The sequence below is a fragment of the Spinacia oleracea genome, chromosome 4, assembly GCF_020520425.1.
Source record: "Spinacia oleracea cultivar Varoflay chromosome 4, BTI_SOV_V1, whole genome shotgun sequence".
Classification (NCBI taxonomy): Eukaryota; Viridiplantae; Streptophyta; class Magnoliopsida; order Caryophyllales; family Amaranthaceae; genus Spinacia; species Spinacia oleracea.
In genome coordinates, this window is record NC_079490.1 from 28,483,322 (window position 1) to 28,500,048 (window position 16,727).

General features: G+C 35.9%; 2 protein-coding genes and 1 non-coding gene across 3 annotated transcripts; 1 reads left to right on the forward strand and 2 right to left on the reverse strand.

Moving 5' to 3' along the window:
* Positions 1-1,694: 1,694 nt before the first annotated feature.
* LOC110787832 (phosphoenolpyruvate/phosphate translocator 2, chloroplastic) lies at positions 1,695-5,626 on the reverse strand. The gene is made up of 8 exons (XM_021992476.2): positions 4,633-5,626; positions 3,734-3,886; positions 3,548-3,633; positions 3,011-3,095; positions 2,682-2,801; positions 2,492-2,569; positions 2,233-2,362; positions 1,695-2,109 (listed from the first exon to the last, which is right to left on the reverse strand). Exons 1-8 carry the CDS (start codon positions 5,146-5,148, stop codon positions 2,033-2,035), a joined length of 1,245 nt encoding a protein of 414 aa, XP_021848168.1. The 5' UTR covers positions 5,149-5,626; the 3' UTR covers positions 1,695-2,032.
* Positions 5,627-5,762: 136 nt separating this feature from the next.
* Positions 5,763-9,104, reverse strand: LOC110787833 (uncharacterized). Its single transcript, XM_021992477.2, has 3 exons — positions 8,964-9,104; positions 8,342-8,503; positions 5,763-6,390 (listed from the first exon to the last, which is right to left on the reverse strand). Exons 2-3 carry the CDS (start codon positions 8,450-8,452, stop codon positions 5,938-5,940), a joined length of 564 nt encoding a protein of 187 aa, XP_021848169.1. The 5' UTR covers positions 8,453-8,503; positions 8,964-9,104; the 3' UTR covers positions 5,763-5,937.
* A 13-nt stretch (positions 9,105-9,117) lies between these two features.
* Positions 9,118-9,189, forward strand: TRNAP-AGG (transfer RNA proline (anticodon AGG)). Its single transcript has one exon. It is a non-coding gene; the product is annotated as a tRNA-Pro (tRNA).
* The last annotated feature ends 7,538 nt before the right edge of the window (positions 9,190-16,727 follow it).

Genomic DNA, 16,727 nt, shown 5'->3' on the forward strand with positions numbered 1-16,727 from the left:
GCGGCGTCGTTCTAAAGAGCTTTGGGATTAAATAGGCCAAATACTAACCCGATCACAACTCAAAGTAGACGATTCCTAACCCAAACGAAACCCTAACCCCTAAACGTTTACCTTTACCACTCGATTTTGGTGGCGGCGTTTGGGGAAGTGGTGAGATAGGCGCCTAGAGTTGAAATCTGGCCAAAGAAACTCCCGAAACGATGATGGTGAAATTGAGTTTGCCCGAAACGATGAACCACCAATCACCCTTACAACAACCGGCGAGAGAAAACCGAACTAAGAGGAGTTGAAATTTCCGAAAATGGGAACTTGTTCGCCTCTTCTTCTTCGTCGACGGTGAAACAACAAACTAACTATAACTACAACGGTGGCACGCAAGCTCGCCGGCGGCCGATAAGCTTTCGACCACCAGCGAGCAGGCGGCCGCCGCTAGGGTTTGAAGGGTTTGAAGGCTTTTTTCTTAGAGAAGAGGAAAGGTAGAGAGACAAAAAGTCTCTGCTCGAGTTGTTGATTTGTTGTTACTATTAAGATCGAGATGTTAGACTAGTGGCAGTGTGGCATTGCATATAGGATTAGTTACCAATTGCAATGATAAATAAAAAAAGAATTGCTACTTTGTTTCTTTGATTTTCTTTCTTTATAGGAAGACTTTTCAATGACTACAACAAAATGGTATTAAATTTCAACTGTTTAAAACTAAAATTTAATCTTATCCGTTTATTTGTTTGATCACAATATTTTAAAAAAATGTAAAACAAAAAGAAATTAATTATAAAAAAACAGTTTTATAATTGTCCAAAAAAAAAAAGGTTGCATAGTTTGGGTTTTCATCATTAAAGCTCAATCATCAGACTAGAAACACTACAAGAAATTGTACTATTAACGACGGGAAATCCCGTCGCGAAAGGCCAATAATCGTTGATTAACGACGGGATTTCCTGTCGCGAACCCGTCATAAAAGGGGGCCGTCGTTAATAGAAATCCCGTCGTAAATCCGTCGTAAACCCGTCGTAAAAGACATTTGCGACGGTTATTCCCGTCATTGTTTGGTTGTTAGCCCCGTCGCAAAAGGCTTTTGCGACAGGATTTTTGACCCGTCGTAATTAGGTTGTCGTTAAAGATACAAATTCTTGTAGTGAAACCACCCACAAATCTACGATCATCATGTTTGTGATTAAAACAATCTGGATATAAATATTCGTTTTTTTACTCTAAAAACTATCCCTTATTACTCTTGCACAATTGTTGAAATTATTTTTTGAGTTTTATGTTGTTTTTATTGTTCATCTTTCCACTGTGTTTTTATTTTATTTATTTTAAGGATGAATCTATGGTGTTCTTCTACTGAGTAGAGTATGCAATTTTGTTAACAAGCTACAGAGTATATATTGTAGAAATCGTATGCACACATTAATGCTTGTAAAAAAAAGTCATAGATGGAGGTTCATCTCGTAGATGGAGAGAGAAGAGGAAAAGAAAAGAAATTAGTTTTTACAAGTCAAGTCAATAATAAATGAATGGTGTAGATTTGACACATCTAAATAAATGGTCACGATTAAAAGTTTACAATCGCTACAAAATTGATGTACCCATTGTAAAATCATCCTTCTTTGTAACTTAGAGAATGTATAACCCTTAATTAGTTGTTAGACTAAGCTTATTGGGTAGAAAAATGGATGACATGCTATGTGGTATGACAATGAATAAAGTATGATACGTTTTTTACAATAATTTTTATAGGTGATGTCTTTATCTTTAATAAAATTGAACAATTTGTACAGGTTCTTTAATCAAATTAAACAAATGTAAATGAAAACAACAAAATAAAACATTTGGGCCTCAAAGCAAAGGGCGTGTGGACATGAATATAATACAAAGGACATTAACCCACCAATATAAGTATAAAACGGGGGATTTGGCCCAGCCCAGCACTTGTTCGAAAGATGGCCCTTAAATAAGTCTAGTACACCTTGAATTACCATGGAGCAAACCATTCACCCAATTTAGATGGTCACCAATGGTGTACAATGAATCATTCAACTTTCAACTTTGATTTCAATCTCTTTGCTCTCGTGTATAAGAAGACACCAGCAAGTGCTAATGCAGTTCCTGCAATGGCAACATTATGAACCAATATTAGTAAACTTTGTCCTTGTGTAAGCGTCTATTAAGATCAATGCAGGCGAATTAGAATTGGACAATTTGTTAAACTCGATCTAAGAATGGATTTACCAAATGAGTTAAGAGGCGAAATGGGGGTTTGGAAGAAGATCACTGAAGACACAATAACTACAACTCGCTTCAGGCAATTTCCTACCGAATGTGTCACAGCTGATACCATTCCTAATATCATATATGAAACCTGTCATTCAACACAAATTTGTAAGTCTCCCAGTGAATCTGGTGAGTAGAACGCACCCTAAGTAACGAAAATGTAATCGTATGTATATATATAAGGAGGATATATATAAGGAGGATATGGACTTATTACCTGCTGATAAGTGTGGAAGCAAAGACCGGCAACAAGGGCTCTCACACAAAGTTCTCTAACATTCAACCCTTGACTTGCCTAATTAATTCAGTTGACAAACAAGAAAACATAACAAAATTATGTTTTTCATGTTAAATATTTTTACATGATGCAAATATTTAGAATTTCCAAATTCAAAAGATTAACTTACAGCTAATTGAAAATATGCAGGAGAAAATTTGACGCCATCGATTAGAATAGCTGTTGGGAGTAATAAGACGAAGCAGATAAGTGTAATTATAGAGAATAGATTGATGTTGTCCAAACCCTCCTGTCAATTTTGAAGAATTTAGACATAGAAATACAAAAAATTCAAAAAAATTAAAACAGTTACAATTTCTTGTAAAAGATCGTCTGACACACGATCACCTACCTTTCATTTAGTCATACTTTGTAGTATATGTGAAGGGAACAGGGCCTTAATCCTAAAATTAATCCCAATATTGTTCATTAACAGAGGAGTATGATTTAGCTATTTACCTCTTCGTTAATCATCAACTTCTTGCTTAGAACATTACGCGATTGATTAGTGACATTAGAAGCCATTGCACTGCCAAAGCCCAACCTACATTTCAAGACTAATCTCGTCATAACCAATGTATCTGATTTGGTGTGAATGAGCCATAAGAACAATATAAGTTAACCAATGTATTTATTCATAAAACGGCAAGGGATGTCATGTACAATGATTAGTATATTGTATCCCTTGTACATCAAACAAGAGGTTAGCCAAAACACAAAGGTACAATGGGACACTTTTCCTTTTGCATTGTCATGTAGATATATCTAGTAAATTTTGACCGTCATACTATTACAGGGGTATTTTGGTTCAACAAATTGAAATGGATTCTCATACCATGGTGGTACAAATTAAAAACCCCTTACCAAGAGTGAGCGCGGATGATAAGGAAAGTCCCACCCCTAAGATCCCCTAATAAAGTTTGATCTCATGACCTTGAAGCCGTGAGGCCAAAACCCGTTATCTAAGGTACACAATTGAAGTGGTTTAAAGCTCACCAATTGAATGAAGTCTCTGTAAAAGATGCCAATGCTACTCCACCAACAATCGGCAACAGGGACAAAACCACCCATAAATTAGGCCTCTGTAAATATTTGCGTTTCTAAGTTAGCTACTAATCTCATTGATATAATAAAGTTTAGAAAGTGATTAACATAAAATTAGAGAAATAATTAAAAGCTGACCTCACCAAGAAAGAGCACGGAGAGAAGAACAGTGAAGAAGGGCTCCATAGCTTTGATGGTGTGTGTGAATGAGACTGCTACTTTTCCAAGGCTCACATTTGTTAGAAGGTTTCCCATTGCATGGGCTATTGCTAATGGTAAAATTGCTGCAAACTTTTTTCAAATCCACAAACCATTAATTAATTGTTCGACCATGCTCATCAGTAAACTTTCATAAATATGTGTCATTTACAACAACACATATATACTAATATTTAATACATAAAAAATTGCATGTAATGATACTATATGTCATGTACATTTTTATAAAAAATAGTCATGTGTTTTCCTCTTTCCATATATTTTTCCTATATCTCTGTCTTCTTTCAAACAAATAGTTTTTAATAGTTTCACTTCTCAACAATTTCATTGAACGGTGTTTGACTATATTCTTCAAGATCTTCATGTTTCACTGTTTGGGAAAAAATATCTCATTCTTTGTTATAATGCTCTATATATATTTATACTAATGATACGTAGAGTGACAAGTTGTAACGACTTTGATTTAATTCTTACGTAACACGAACTACACACGAACTTTGATTTCGTTCAATTTCAGATTGATTGGCCGACTTAAGTTATTTTTTTCATGTCTTTGATTTAAATTGAATGAACTACACACGAACTTTGATTTAATTCTTACTTAACCCGAAGTACACACGAACTTTGGCTCGACCCTTATTGAAATTGAACTGACACAGATCAACCTGACCCCAAATTTTGCATGAATGAGAGGTGGGTCACAGTAATTTATTGGTCCACCATTATTAAATAAACCGAATCACTCATGACTCGAAATGCTATCAAATTAATCAAAATCGAACCCGGTAATATGAAATTCAATTAGTATAGTACCATACCTGTGAAGGTGTGATCTTTGGTTTTGGATGAAGATTAAAACCCCACATAAGAAGAACAAGCAAACTCCCACATCCAAATTGAAAAGCTGTTATGGTTGAAGGAAATGGATAGACCCTAAGAACCTGCTTGTTGTATATATTGAAGTAAATATTCAAGAGATACCAAAGGCAGAACATCCCACCAAGCTGCAAAGGAACAGCCACAATACTTGAATTGGTTTCGTCTCCTTCATCCGCCCTCTCAGGGGTCGAAACTGCTTGGACAACCAATAAATTTCTCGTCCCTTGCTTCATTGGATTGAATCGGGGGAGATGAAAAGAAAGAGAACATGATATCCTGTTACACAAATCTACCCCGTTGGAGTTGATTGAGGTTAGATATATGGATGAGGAGCGAACAATATTGTAGGAATATTTCTGGATACGCCACTGATCACGAGAGCATCCAACATGAAAGATGTCTGTAACTCTGGAGGTCAAACATAATGTTTGTGGATACATACCAAACAAAGGCATTTTAAGGAAATACTAGATATACTTGCTTAGGACTTTTTTTATTGCAACTTACCAAAAAAAAATGTCAAGAAACAATGAAATAAATGTTTTAAGTTGAAGAACACTAGTATAAAAGTATTGCATGTTGAATGAGTATGTGGATGATATTTTTGGAATGGGAGCACGTGACCCTCGGCCTCAAATTGTGAGGATGAGAGCTTCAAATAACAATACTGAGATATTAGTGGCTAATGCTCCAAAGAAAAAACCTCAAGGACCACAATTTTGAGTCTCTTATTTGCTAGTTAAGACTTGATTGCAAATCATTTGTAACCTAGTGAAATAGGTGGCCTGCAAAATTCTAGTTGTCAGTAGTCAACGACTCTACTAGGCTCAGTTTGGTTCACCTGATTCGACTGAAATTAATTTAACTGAACTTCTTTTTTCTGACTATACTCCTTACTGGCATGCCCTAATATGCAAATAGTCAAACATAATGGAAGAAAAGAAGAGAGGTTCAAGGTTGATAATAGCTAAACTGAACCCCCATTACCAACCCAGCTTAAATTGAAATATCAAACGAAATAGAGGGTGAATGAGAAAAGGGGCGGGGAAGAAGATTGAAAGGAAAGGAGTACAGAATCATTATCTTTTTTCTATGATTCATTTCAAACTGTTAAGATCACAGCTTCATAGTGAAAGCCGCGTATAATATACATGTAGTCCAACCAACCAACCAAACTAATTTGCATGAGTTAATCTAAAGCTCAGTCACACAAACAGACATGAATAAGATATCACAGTAATTATTCAGTCAAGATAGACTTTAACATCGATGCCATTATCAATGAGAGACTGCACAACAGCTCTAACCTTCCCTTCAAATTTGTCTCTGGCTCTTGGGGTGTAAGAAGCTGTATACACATCTGCTTCTCTCGCCCTGTCAGCCAGAATCCTACCAACAGCCAAACAAGCAGGTATATCACACCTGGACTTTAGAGCAGCTTTAATATCCTTGGAGTTGGTACCAGAAACTGCAACCTGTTTACAAGTCACTCTATGAGTGAGCGAAGCCTGAACAAATCGCTTTGAGATAAACACATCCAGGGTAAATGGTTCCATAAACGCTATTGTCCGCTGCTTAAATGATATGTGCTTTTGTGGATTCTTTGATTTCTTCTCCTTCTGGTATGTGTATGGCCGGCTGTTATCATCATCCAGGTAATCTTCCACCCCAAAGAAGCTCCTTGGAGAACAGTGGGACTGCAATGGAGCCCATATCAAACAAATATAAAGGGTTTCAATCTTTTAGAACATTCAGCTCTTATTTTTTCACATAACATTCAGCACATAAATTTCTCTAATTGGATAACCTGAAAAATCTCCTCTTATTTTTTAATCTGGGGTCTATAAAGGATCAACATCCCTTCAATTAACCTCTGAAGTGTGAAAATATCCTATGTAGGCCTCTATCTTAATCTGAAAATTCCATAACTCTCTATCAGAGGAGTTTCGTTGGTCCAAGATCACTACGTAGGATTAATCTCTTATTCGATTGGATAAAGTGGCATTAGCATAATTAGGTGGACTTAATGACATACTAAACCTTCAGCTTAATTTGTAAAGACCCCTCTGGTCGAACACAAGGTTCCTAAAAGTTATCCCCAATCAGAATTAGCCTAAAAACAAAACGCAGCATCAACTTTTGTTGCATGTATACTAAGGACTATTCCACCTCAAGTAAGCAGAATCTGCAATTAGATTCCACTTAACCTGCCCATATAAACCAACTGCGGCCAACTAGTAGTCTAGTACAGATGGCAGATGGCTTTGGCACATTATTCTATCCAACCTAAGCAGATTCTTGATCAGTACACTTGGATCACTTCACTGAACTTCAGGTCCAAGTCCCACAAAACACCTCATTCTTGCAAAAACTGCTTGAATAAAGCTATCTCACAAACCATAAACATATTACCCACACGACCGCATCCACTCATAACTTTAAATTAAGCTTAGATTATTTAAACTATATTTATAAATAGGCCGTTCTTGGTTTAATCCGCTCCTAATTAAATCAAACAAGCTCAATGAACGACATGCTAACTTAACTCTTTAAGTAGAGACTCAAGCTCTATTCTCCTCACTTTCATGGGCTTAAATTATTTGCGTTGAAAAAACTTCTTTTTGCTAAAAAAAAGTGAGCTAAACTAAGCCTTTAACCTTTCCAGCATATGCAGAGTGCAGCAGAGATAAGCAAGCAAATAAAGCTTGCTTCCATCCCAACAACGCTAACAGTTCTAAACAGATAAATTTTGACCAGCCCTGGAAGGAATAAAGTCACTATTACCTCTTTGACTAATGCTCATGGTTTCACTTTTGCCAAGTCTGGCTTGTCACATTTCTAATGGCGCTTTTGAAGCTAGAATGGTAGCTATAATACACATAAAGGAAGGATACGTACTTGAAAAACACTGGAGTCTCACAACAAAATCAAAAGTGCTTTTCAGATTCAACATAAGTGAATTAGCCCAGGAAATCAAGCACTGGTACTCAGACTACTCACACGGCACACCTGTTTTAAGAAATTAGGGGGGGTTGTTCCATATACATGCTGTAATTTTAGGGTAATATAACTGGTAGATAATGCCTTGAATCGGTCAAGTCCCTTACTGCAACGCCCCAGCACGGAGATTTTAGACACGGGTTATCTGTTTTGGGCCTATTTTCTGGGCTTTTCCGCATCTGTCTAGAGAGTAATATATAAACTCTTTAGGTCATAACCTAGCCGTATTCTGTAATCTGTATTCCTCAAGATCAATAAAACTTTTCTCCCCTCTGCCTGTGGACGTAGCTAACACATTGTTAGTGAACCACGTTGAATCCCTGTGTTCTTTAATTACGTTAATTTAATCTTTTTGCATCCGTTATAACAATAACCTTCCAAAAAACGCTGGAATGCAAATATTCTGACCTGCCAATTATCACATCTTATACTTCATTCCACTAAAACCTTATCGGTCCACAATTCTTCATTGTCACAACTAGCCCCATTACTCTTTTTCAAAGGAAGGGGTGAATTATGACCAATGCACATCAACCAAAAGTCAAAACACCATATGAGTACATATGTAACTTGGAACTGTATAAATGAGGCTAATATGCAACTGATGTCAACTAATACAAATAACATTGGTTCAAAAACGTGGCATACCTGTCCGGTGTGAACGGTATTCGTCATCATGTACAAACAATGCATAGATTTATTTCCTCCATTGCTGTGAACCCCTTTACTAAGAAATTCACCAAACACACTCCTCAACATCGCAGAAGCAATCAACAATCTAACTCTTGTAGGAGCACGAAATCAATTCAACTGGGATAAAATAACCCAAAACTGTAATTAATGCACAAAAATGCCCAAGCTACAAACTTTACATTAAAAACACTAATTCAAGAGCACCCATTTGCTAACAAATACAACTACACAGTTCTCTTTCACTTTCAAGTTCAAACTCGGTTGAGCATTTCGTCGAACAGGTAGCGTGCACTATACTTTGATAACCCATAAAGACATAATCTAACAACATCAACAGAACAATATATAGCTCATGTCTAATGGGTATGTAACAAGATATAATAATGCTACACGGTAAAATCAAATCGGCAGTTTTAAGGTTGTTTTATGGCAAGAATTTATTTGTAGTTTGACTTTCTCATTCTAAAATAGGGCAATTAACTAGCAAATAAGTGTATGATAATCATTCATTTGTAGAATTTGAGGTAGAAAATGAATTAATCTACAAATCTATCTTTCGTAATTGAACAATTGTTACCTGCTGCGATGAATACCCAAGAGAAATGTCGAAAGACTCTAGGGAGCAAATAGCCAAATAGAACGAATAGAAGAAAGCTTTTGTACTGTACTTGTGTTCCATGACTGGTTGCAAAAGTATTAATGTTAATTGTTTGATGTTTTTGACGTCATCAGGGTATTTGGTCTAGTGGTATGATTCTCGCTTAGGGTGCGAGAGGTCCCGAGTTCAATTCTCGGAATACCCCTTTTTTCCAATCTTTCTTCCTTTTCTAGTACATTTTCCAAAATAATTACTTAGCTATATCTCTGGTACACATTCAAACTCCTATGTAACTTGGTACAATTATTCTTATTCTCTACACCAAAAAATGTTTATTATTCCATAGATAAAAGAAAAATAGTAAGTTGTGTATAAATAAATTAAGCATTACAACAAAAAAACACACCCATAAATGATTTTGTGACTGTTTAATTTCATGTAGAATGTTGAGAATATAAAATATGATAAAGTTACTCATTATCTCGGCGATGTAGAAAAATGTCACTATGAAATAGGAAAAAAATTGATCACAACCACTGCATTTGTGTCTCTTTCTAAGTTGCAAACATCTTTTATGAAGTGTATTCAACAACTACCTTTCAAACAACTACCGATAAGACTTGGTTCTAGCAAGTTATTATTTGCGAAGTAAAATTGACCATATTTTGTCCAAAACTAAACGCAGACGAAGTATATATTCATGTAGGGGTCAATAATATAGCTTTAAGTTAGTTTACTATGAATGGGCCAATGGGGTAACCGTTACTATTGTTCAAGCTTCTGTTGAATTGCCACGATCTTAGCCAGTGTCCACCAAGACTCTATTACCTACGTGTCTACGTTGATCCCGAACTTCTATAAACAAACTCGATTTCGAACCCTATCATTAAACTTTCTTAGCCATATCAACTCAGTGATTTGCCATTTTGTGTGCTGGAGTTGCTCGTAACTCATTTTAAATTAATGATCGAAGCAATTTTTCAAGCAGCTCAATTATATAGTGGACGGATCTATGCTAGTACGATTGAAAACTTTATGCCGATTAAAAAGTAACTTATACCGTATGAAAATACATAAGGAGCAATATAGTAGTAATTAATATCATTGGGCCATGTGGGCCTTGACTTTATATTATATATATAATATAAAAAGAACCACACTCAGCCCACAACCCAAACATGAATAGTTACATCTTAATGTCGTGTTGTTATTGGGCCAGGCTGGCCCAACTGTGTTCAAGTAGGAGTGGTTAAGTTCTTAAATAGGTGGTGGTCGCAAAAACAAACGTTATTAGATATTCAGATATTCTGATACTCCGTACCTTAGACATTAATAAATCGTTTAATAGTCAAAAATAACCTCTGACTATGATGAGTATGAGTAGCAAAACTCCATTAAAACACTGAGAGAAATACTTAATGCAGTCATCATAATTCTCATAGACAACTTTCAACGGGAAATTTAGTTCAGACTTCAGAGGATAACATATAAATAGTGGGGCCCACAAAAGCCAACGGCTATTTCATGCGGTAACGCAAAGGGCGGCAGACCCATCACTAAAATTACTCATCCATAATTCCCATACGCGTCTCACCTTCAAAAACAAAATAAAATTAAGCCAGTTTGATATGTTCACGTGGCGTTTATTTAGCTCATTCACAGGAACATTCTGCTCCTGCCATTTCTTCCGTTTATTTTACTACGGAGTAAATCATTTTTCTCAACTTTAATTTTGCCCAAAAATGTATAAAAATATTGAATTCATAAGGTAGGGTTTTTTGTATTTTTATGGACGGTGATATGGTTGTAACTTGTACTAGAGATAACACATTATTTGTATCTGGCTATTAATGTGAGGGAAACCCTTCGCACATTAATAGAATATTAACTAATAAATTAAATAAAGAACACAAAGATTTAATATGGTTTTATCAGCAACATTAGCTATGTTAATATTGATGAATTACAAATTCCAAAATGAAGCTATGATATATATATATACTAGTAAAAGTTACGTGTGTTGCACGTGGTTCTTCTTTTTAAAAGGATAGGATAATTGTATTTGTTTGTCTTCTACTACGTGCTACTTAATTTATTTATATGTACAAAAAGTAAGAGGATAGTTTGTATTTAGTAATACTACTAAATTCACATCTATATTTAGCTTCATCCTTTTTCTACTAAAAGGTAAAAGGTAAAAGGTAAAAGGATCTATTGGAGCAATACAAAAACATACCCAGAAATAGGTTAGGCTTTGCATTTTGAATGAGTTAAAAATAATGCGGCAACTTTGTATAAGACCGCGCCTTATCAAAAAAAGCACTTTGATCGCTTAACTAATTGGTTTCATTGCTTAAGTTATATGACACCATGTAAGAGCGCCTTATATAAAATTTGTAAAAATTATATTTGATGTCTTTTTCAATGTAAGTTTATCGCAATCTGACTCGAGGTTGTAGTTTTTTAATGTCGGGTAGTTTTTAAGGCTGTAATTTGCAAAAATAAAATTTTAAGCTAGTAACTCGCAAAGTGACAACTTTTCATAGTTATATTTGAAAAATTTCCCCCACTATTAAATACAATCCTAGCGATCCAAGTTATATCGATAGCATAGGACATCTATTGAAAAATTTAAGGTGCTATGAGCAATTCGATAATTTATCCTCCTTTTTGTGAGACTGAGGGTCGTCGTGTTCCTATTGTTGCATCTATCAACTTAGAAACTTTACTTAAAACGCTTAATTAATAAATTAATAGTTTAAAAAAAACAAATTCGAGACTAATTTCAAAAAAATAAACACAAAACAGTAAGGTTATAAGAGTCATATATCTCTTACAAAACAAAAGGTATATCGGCGCTAACTTATATCCAGTTTTTTCTGACTTTTAATATGTTTTGATTAACTTTTATATTATAATTTTTTTATGGATAAACTTTTTAAAGAGTTACATAATTATCTTTTATATATTTTTAGTGAGTTTGAAAGTTTTTTTATAAATTTTTGAAAGAAAAAATTTATCACTAAAAAGCAAATAACTTTTACATTATACCGGAGTTCCTTTTAAATATTTTGATTTAACTTTTATTATGATGTACAATATTTATTATACACCTCCTTTATATAAGATTTTGTGCTCATAAAACACAAACACATGTCAAGGAATATTTAGCTAAATTCATCATGTTAAGAGTTTTGAGATATTGAGGCGTATGTACGTAGTAATTAATACTCTATTATTATTATTATTATTATTATTATTATTAGTAGTAGTAGTAGTAGTAGTAGTAGGAGGAGGAGGAGGAGGAGGAGAAGGAGGAGGTAGATTTACATGCTTGAGATCAACCAACACATTGATCATTTAGGTCCAAAAAGTCAACACATGAGATATCATTTACCTTGATTTTTATAGAAATCTCCTACAAGAAACAACTTATGAGGGTAAAAGTGGAATGAAAAATTACGACAAAATATAGTTGGTTGTAGGGCTTTTTATTATAGAAGATATATATATATATATATATATATATGGGGGTACTTCATAGTCTTTCGACTACATGTTATTCCTAGATTCATCCATGTATAACTTAGTTCCGTTCTAAAACGATCAACTGTTGACAGAGTCGTATCTTTGTTATATCCTGAGGGGCTCAACTCTTTCAAGAAAATTTTTATAGTGCATTTTAAGTATAGCCCTTCTAAAATTTGAGTATACTTATAAAAGTCTCACAATATATTGCATATTCTATTCACCCCCTCTAATTTGAGAGTGATGGATAGCTCAGTTGGTTAGAACTTCCATCCCGGTTTCAAATGATCCTGGGATCGATTCTCATCCCCGCTCTTGTGGCTCATTTGCACCAAAAAAATATTCTAATTACACGGTTGAAGATCCGCCACTAACTTCGATATTCAAATGATTCAATATCTAAAATACAGTTGACGTAGAATCGAAAACACTACGGGCGAAGTCGTGTTAGAATTAAACTCAAACACGACTATGCCTATCTTTATGACCCCCATAAGACAAAAAAACAAGTAAAAAGAAAGTGAAGAAAGAAAAAAGTGAAGGCGCAAATAGCAAAGAAATGGAAATCCAAATCAACAACTAGTATCGAGAAAGGAAGCAAATTAAAGGAAACGTATTAAAGCCGGATGCATCGACTAATATGTTGGTGATTGAACCCAATTTGTGGGCATGTACTTACGTGGCATATTACACATATGCCCATATCCTCCTTGTATCGTCTCGTCTTACTTTTCCATCAAACAATTATTGCCGCCTTTTTCTTACTCCCTGCAAGTTTTTTTTACTACTTTACAGTAGTTTACCCTGTTCTTCAATTTTGTCATTTTATAATAACGCTCATACCTAAAAGTTTTTTTTCACTATTTGCACATCCACAATTATAAAGAATATAATTTTATAACAACTTTTTTTTAATATTTTTGAAATTATATACTGAGTTGGATCTAACAAGATCTCACGTGATAAGATTTTGATATTTATTATAGTGTGGATTTATTGTCATAGTTTTTTTTTAAAAAAACATATTTTAAATTAGTCTAAAGAACTTTCAGAAATATAATTAACACAATTTACCAATTTTACTAAATGGCTGTAAAATTTACGGTTTTTTCATGAAATGCCCCCGAGGTTTGCAAAAACGCACCAAATACCCTCGCGTCTTTTGAATCACATAATATACCCCTATTTTTCCGTATTGTTCATGAGATGCACCTTCAGTTAACGGACGTTAGTCTGCCGTTAGTGGCGTTTTACTATATTGCCCTTAATACATGTTTTCGAAATAAATTCCAAAAAAAAAAATCTCAAATTCTTTCTTTTTCTCTCTCCTCTCAGATGTTCTTCCTCTTGCTCTTTGATCGCCGGCGGCGTCCGATCTCCGCTCTCTGTTCGCCGGTGGAGGCCGATCTCTGGTCGGCAACAGTGATCCGGTGTTACGCACTTCCCTCTTCTCCCGATTCGACCCGGTCACCAAGCTCGCCCTTCGGTGCGACCGTCGATCTGTTAGCATAGGCGACAACGCCCTCGTTCTCATTTCCCTCCGATGCCGTAACCTCATGCGCCTCAAACTCCGGGGATTCCGTGAACTCACCGACCTAGGAATCGCCGCCTTCGCTCAGAACTGTAAGTCCCTCAAAAAACTGAGTTTTTGGTGCCATGGGCCTCAGTGCTGTCTTTGAACACTGAGTTTTGCTCGAAGAAATGCCAATTAAGCGCCTCCGTGGCATTAACAACGACGGCGATTCAGAGGCGGCAGCTGAGTCCAAGAAATCGACTTAATTGTCGGCGCCGACGATTTACAATATTTTCAATTTGGGTTTTGCGTGCTTCTAAATTTCAAGAATTCCTTTCTGGGTTTTGTTCTTCTGTTAAATTCCTCATCTGGGTTTATCTTAATTTACGTAAACATTGTCTATTTCACATGAATCAATACAAGCAAAAAAGTGCAAAAAGTGGGAGATGATTATATGACTTTTGTGCCACCACCAGCAATGAATGAAGCACGGAAGGTGGCACCTACTCAACACTTCTACTACTGTTGTTTGTTTTAGCCTCCTAATTATCTCAGTAATTCACTTTGTTTCGAATTTGCAAGTCTAGTGATTGGTGTTATTAATTTGTTTAATAGCTAAGATTGTGATTTTACTTGGTTTAAAATGCCAATTGGTACCGTTTTCCACCTTTTGGGCGGAGGAATTTGGAAAATGATGGAATGAAATTTGAATAATCGCAGCCAACCATCTCCGATCAGGCCTGAAAAAGCATCCCCCACTGTGAAATTTGAATTTGAGGAACAAATTGCGATTAACCAATCCCCTCAAATTGTTTCTGATCCATCCTTAAACGGCTATGCAGTACACAAACTCTTCCCTTCATAGGTGGAAAGGTGGGCTCTTTTGTCAACCTCAAGCTCTTCCTTAGCAGCCTCAAGCTCTTCCTGTGACATCAAGCTTCTCGAACAGTTGCATTAAGTTCAGTTATTACAAAACCATCAGATTAGTTTTCCCGTATAAGATAATGAAGTAAATTCACGAGTCTAGTTTGCTTGCACTTGGGAAGAGAGTTCGTTCCTCAATGGTGGCTGCTGGATTTAGATGTAGTGCCGCATTGACTAATGCACTGACTGATATGTATACCAACAGTAAAATTCAATTCAATCAATTTCTTATTGGATTTGTTGTTTGAGCATTTCAATTTTCTTTGATTATTACTACTATTTTTGTTTTAGGTTTAACTTTTAGGTTGATTAATTTGATTAATTAGGTGAACGATTTGTGGAAATCAAATTCTGCAGTTTAAAAGCAGTTTGAGTATTTGGTGCAACTTAGTTTCAAAATAGGTGTATATTGTACAATAAGTTTATAAATAGGGGTATTCTGTGAATTATAAACACGACTTAACGGAGGACTAACGGAAGGTCGGTTTAGGGGTATTTGGTGCAAACTTGGGAAAAAATAGGGGTATATTATGTGATTCAAAAGACGCGAGGGTATTTGGTGCGTTTTTGCAAACCTCGGGGGTATTTCATGAAAAAACCGTAAAATTTAAGCACAATAGTTAACAGTACCACATTCTAGCCAAAGTATCCTTGCTTTGTTGAATAGTCCAAATACAAGTTACTTGTAATAATTAAAAGTATGTTTTTTCACCTAAAATAAGTTTAGAAAAGTATGAGGGCTACTTAATTTATATTTAAAGTAAGTTTTAATAAAGTGAAAACAAACTCCGCATGTGAGTGTCATGTATGCGGCATTCACTTGTAAGTTTTGTGTATATGACATTCACTGTCGGTCTCAATCCCGGGTAATGGAGGAGGGTTGCGGTAGGTTGGTGGAGGCCAGCGGTAAAACTAAGTCACGTATCATGACATGAATCGACAATGTAATATCGTGGGGGCGTCCCCTTCTCAGCGACGCGCTACACATGTTAAGCCCCGATGTAGTGAAAAATATGTGAGGGTTGCTAGGTCGTCGCTCATAAGCGGCGCGCCACCCTTACACCTGGGGGTGGTGTCAAATATGCAAGTGTGCTATACACTTCCTAGGCCCGGGTGTAGTGGAAAATATGCAAGGGTTGGTAGGTCGTTGCCCAGAAACGGCGCCCCACCAGGGGATGGTGTTAATTATCCAAGGTTTCATGGTAAGGGTAGGGGTAAGGGTAAGGGTAGTAGGTTGCATTTTGGGACTCAGAACATTGGCTCTGTGACAAGTAGATCAGTCAAATTAGTAGAGGTTATGAGAAGGAAAAGAATTAATTTGCAAGAGACCAAGTGGGTTGGAAACAAGTCAAGAGAAATAGATCCATGGGGTTATAAGCTTTGGTATTCGGGAAAAACTAGGGGTAAGAATGGGGTAGGTATCCTTATTGACCGAGAATATATTGATGATGTAGTGGACGTGTCTCGAAAGAGTGATCGAATTATAAGTATTAAGCTTGTGATAGGATATGGAGTTGTAACTATTGTGAGTGCCTATGCACCACAAATGGGACTAGATATTTCAACTAGACAAGAATTTTGGGAGGATTTGGAAGAAGTGGTGCAACGTGTCCCTAGAAGTGAGAAACTGACAATTGGTGGGGATCTCAACGGACATGTAGGCTCGAGTCGCGATGGATTTGAAAGCATTCATGGTGGTTTTGGGTATGGGGATCAGAATGAAGCGGGAAATTCTATTTTGGATTTTGCATTGGCATATGACTTGGGTACAATGAACA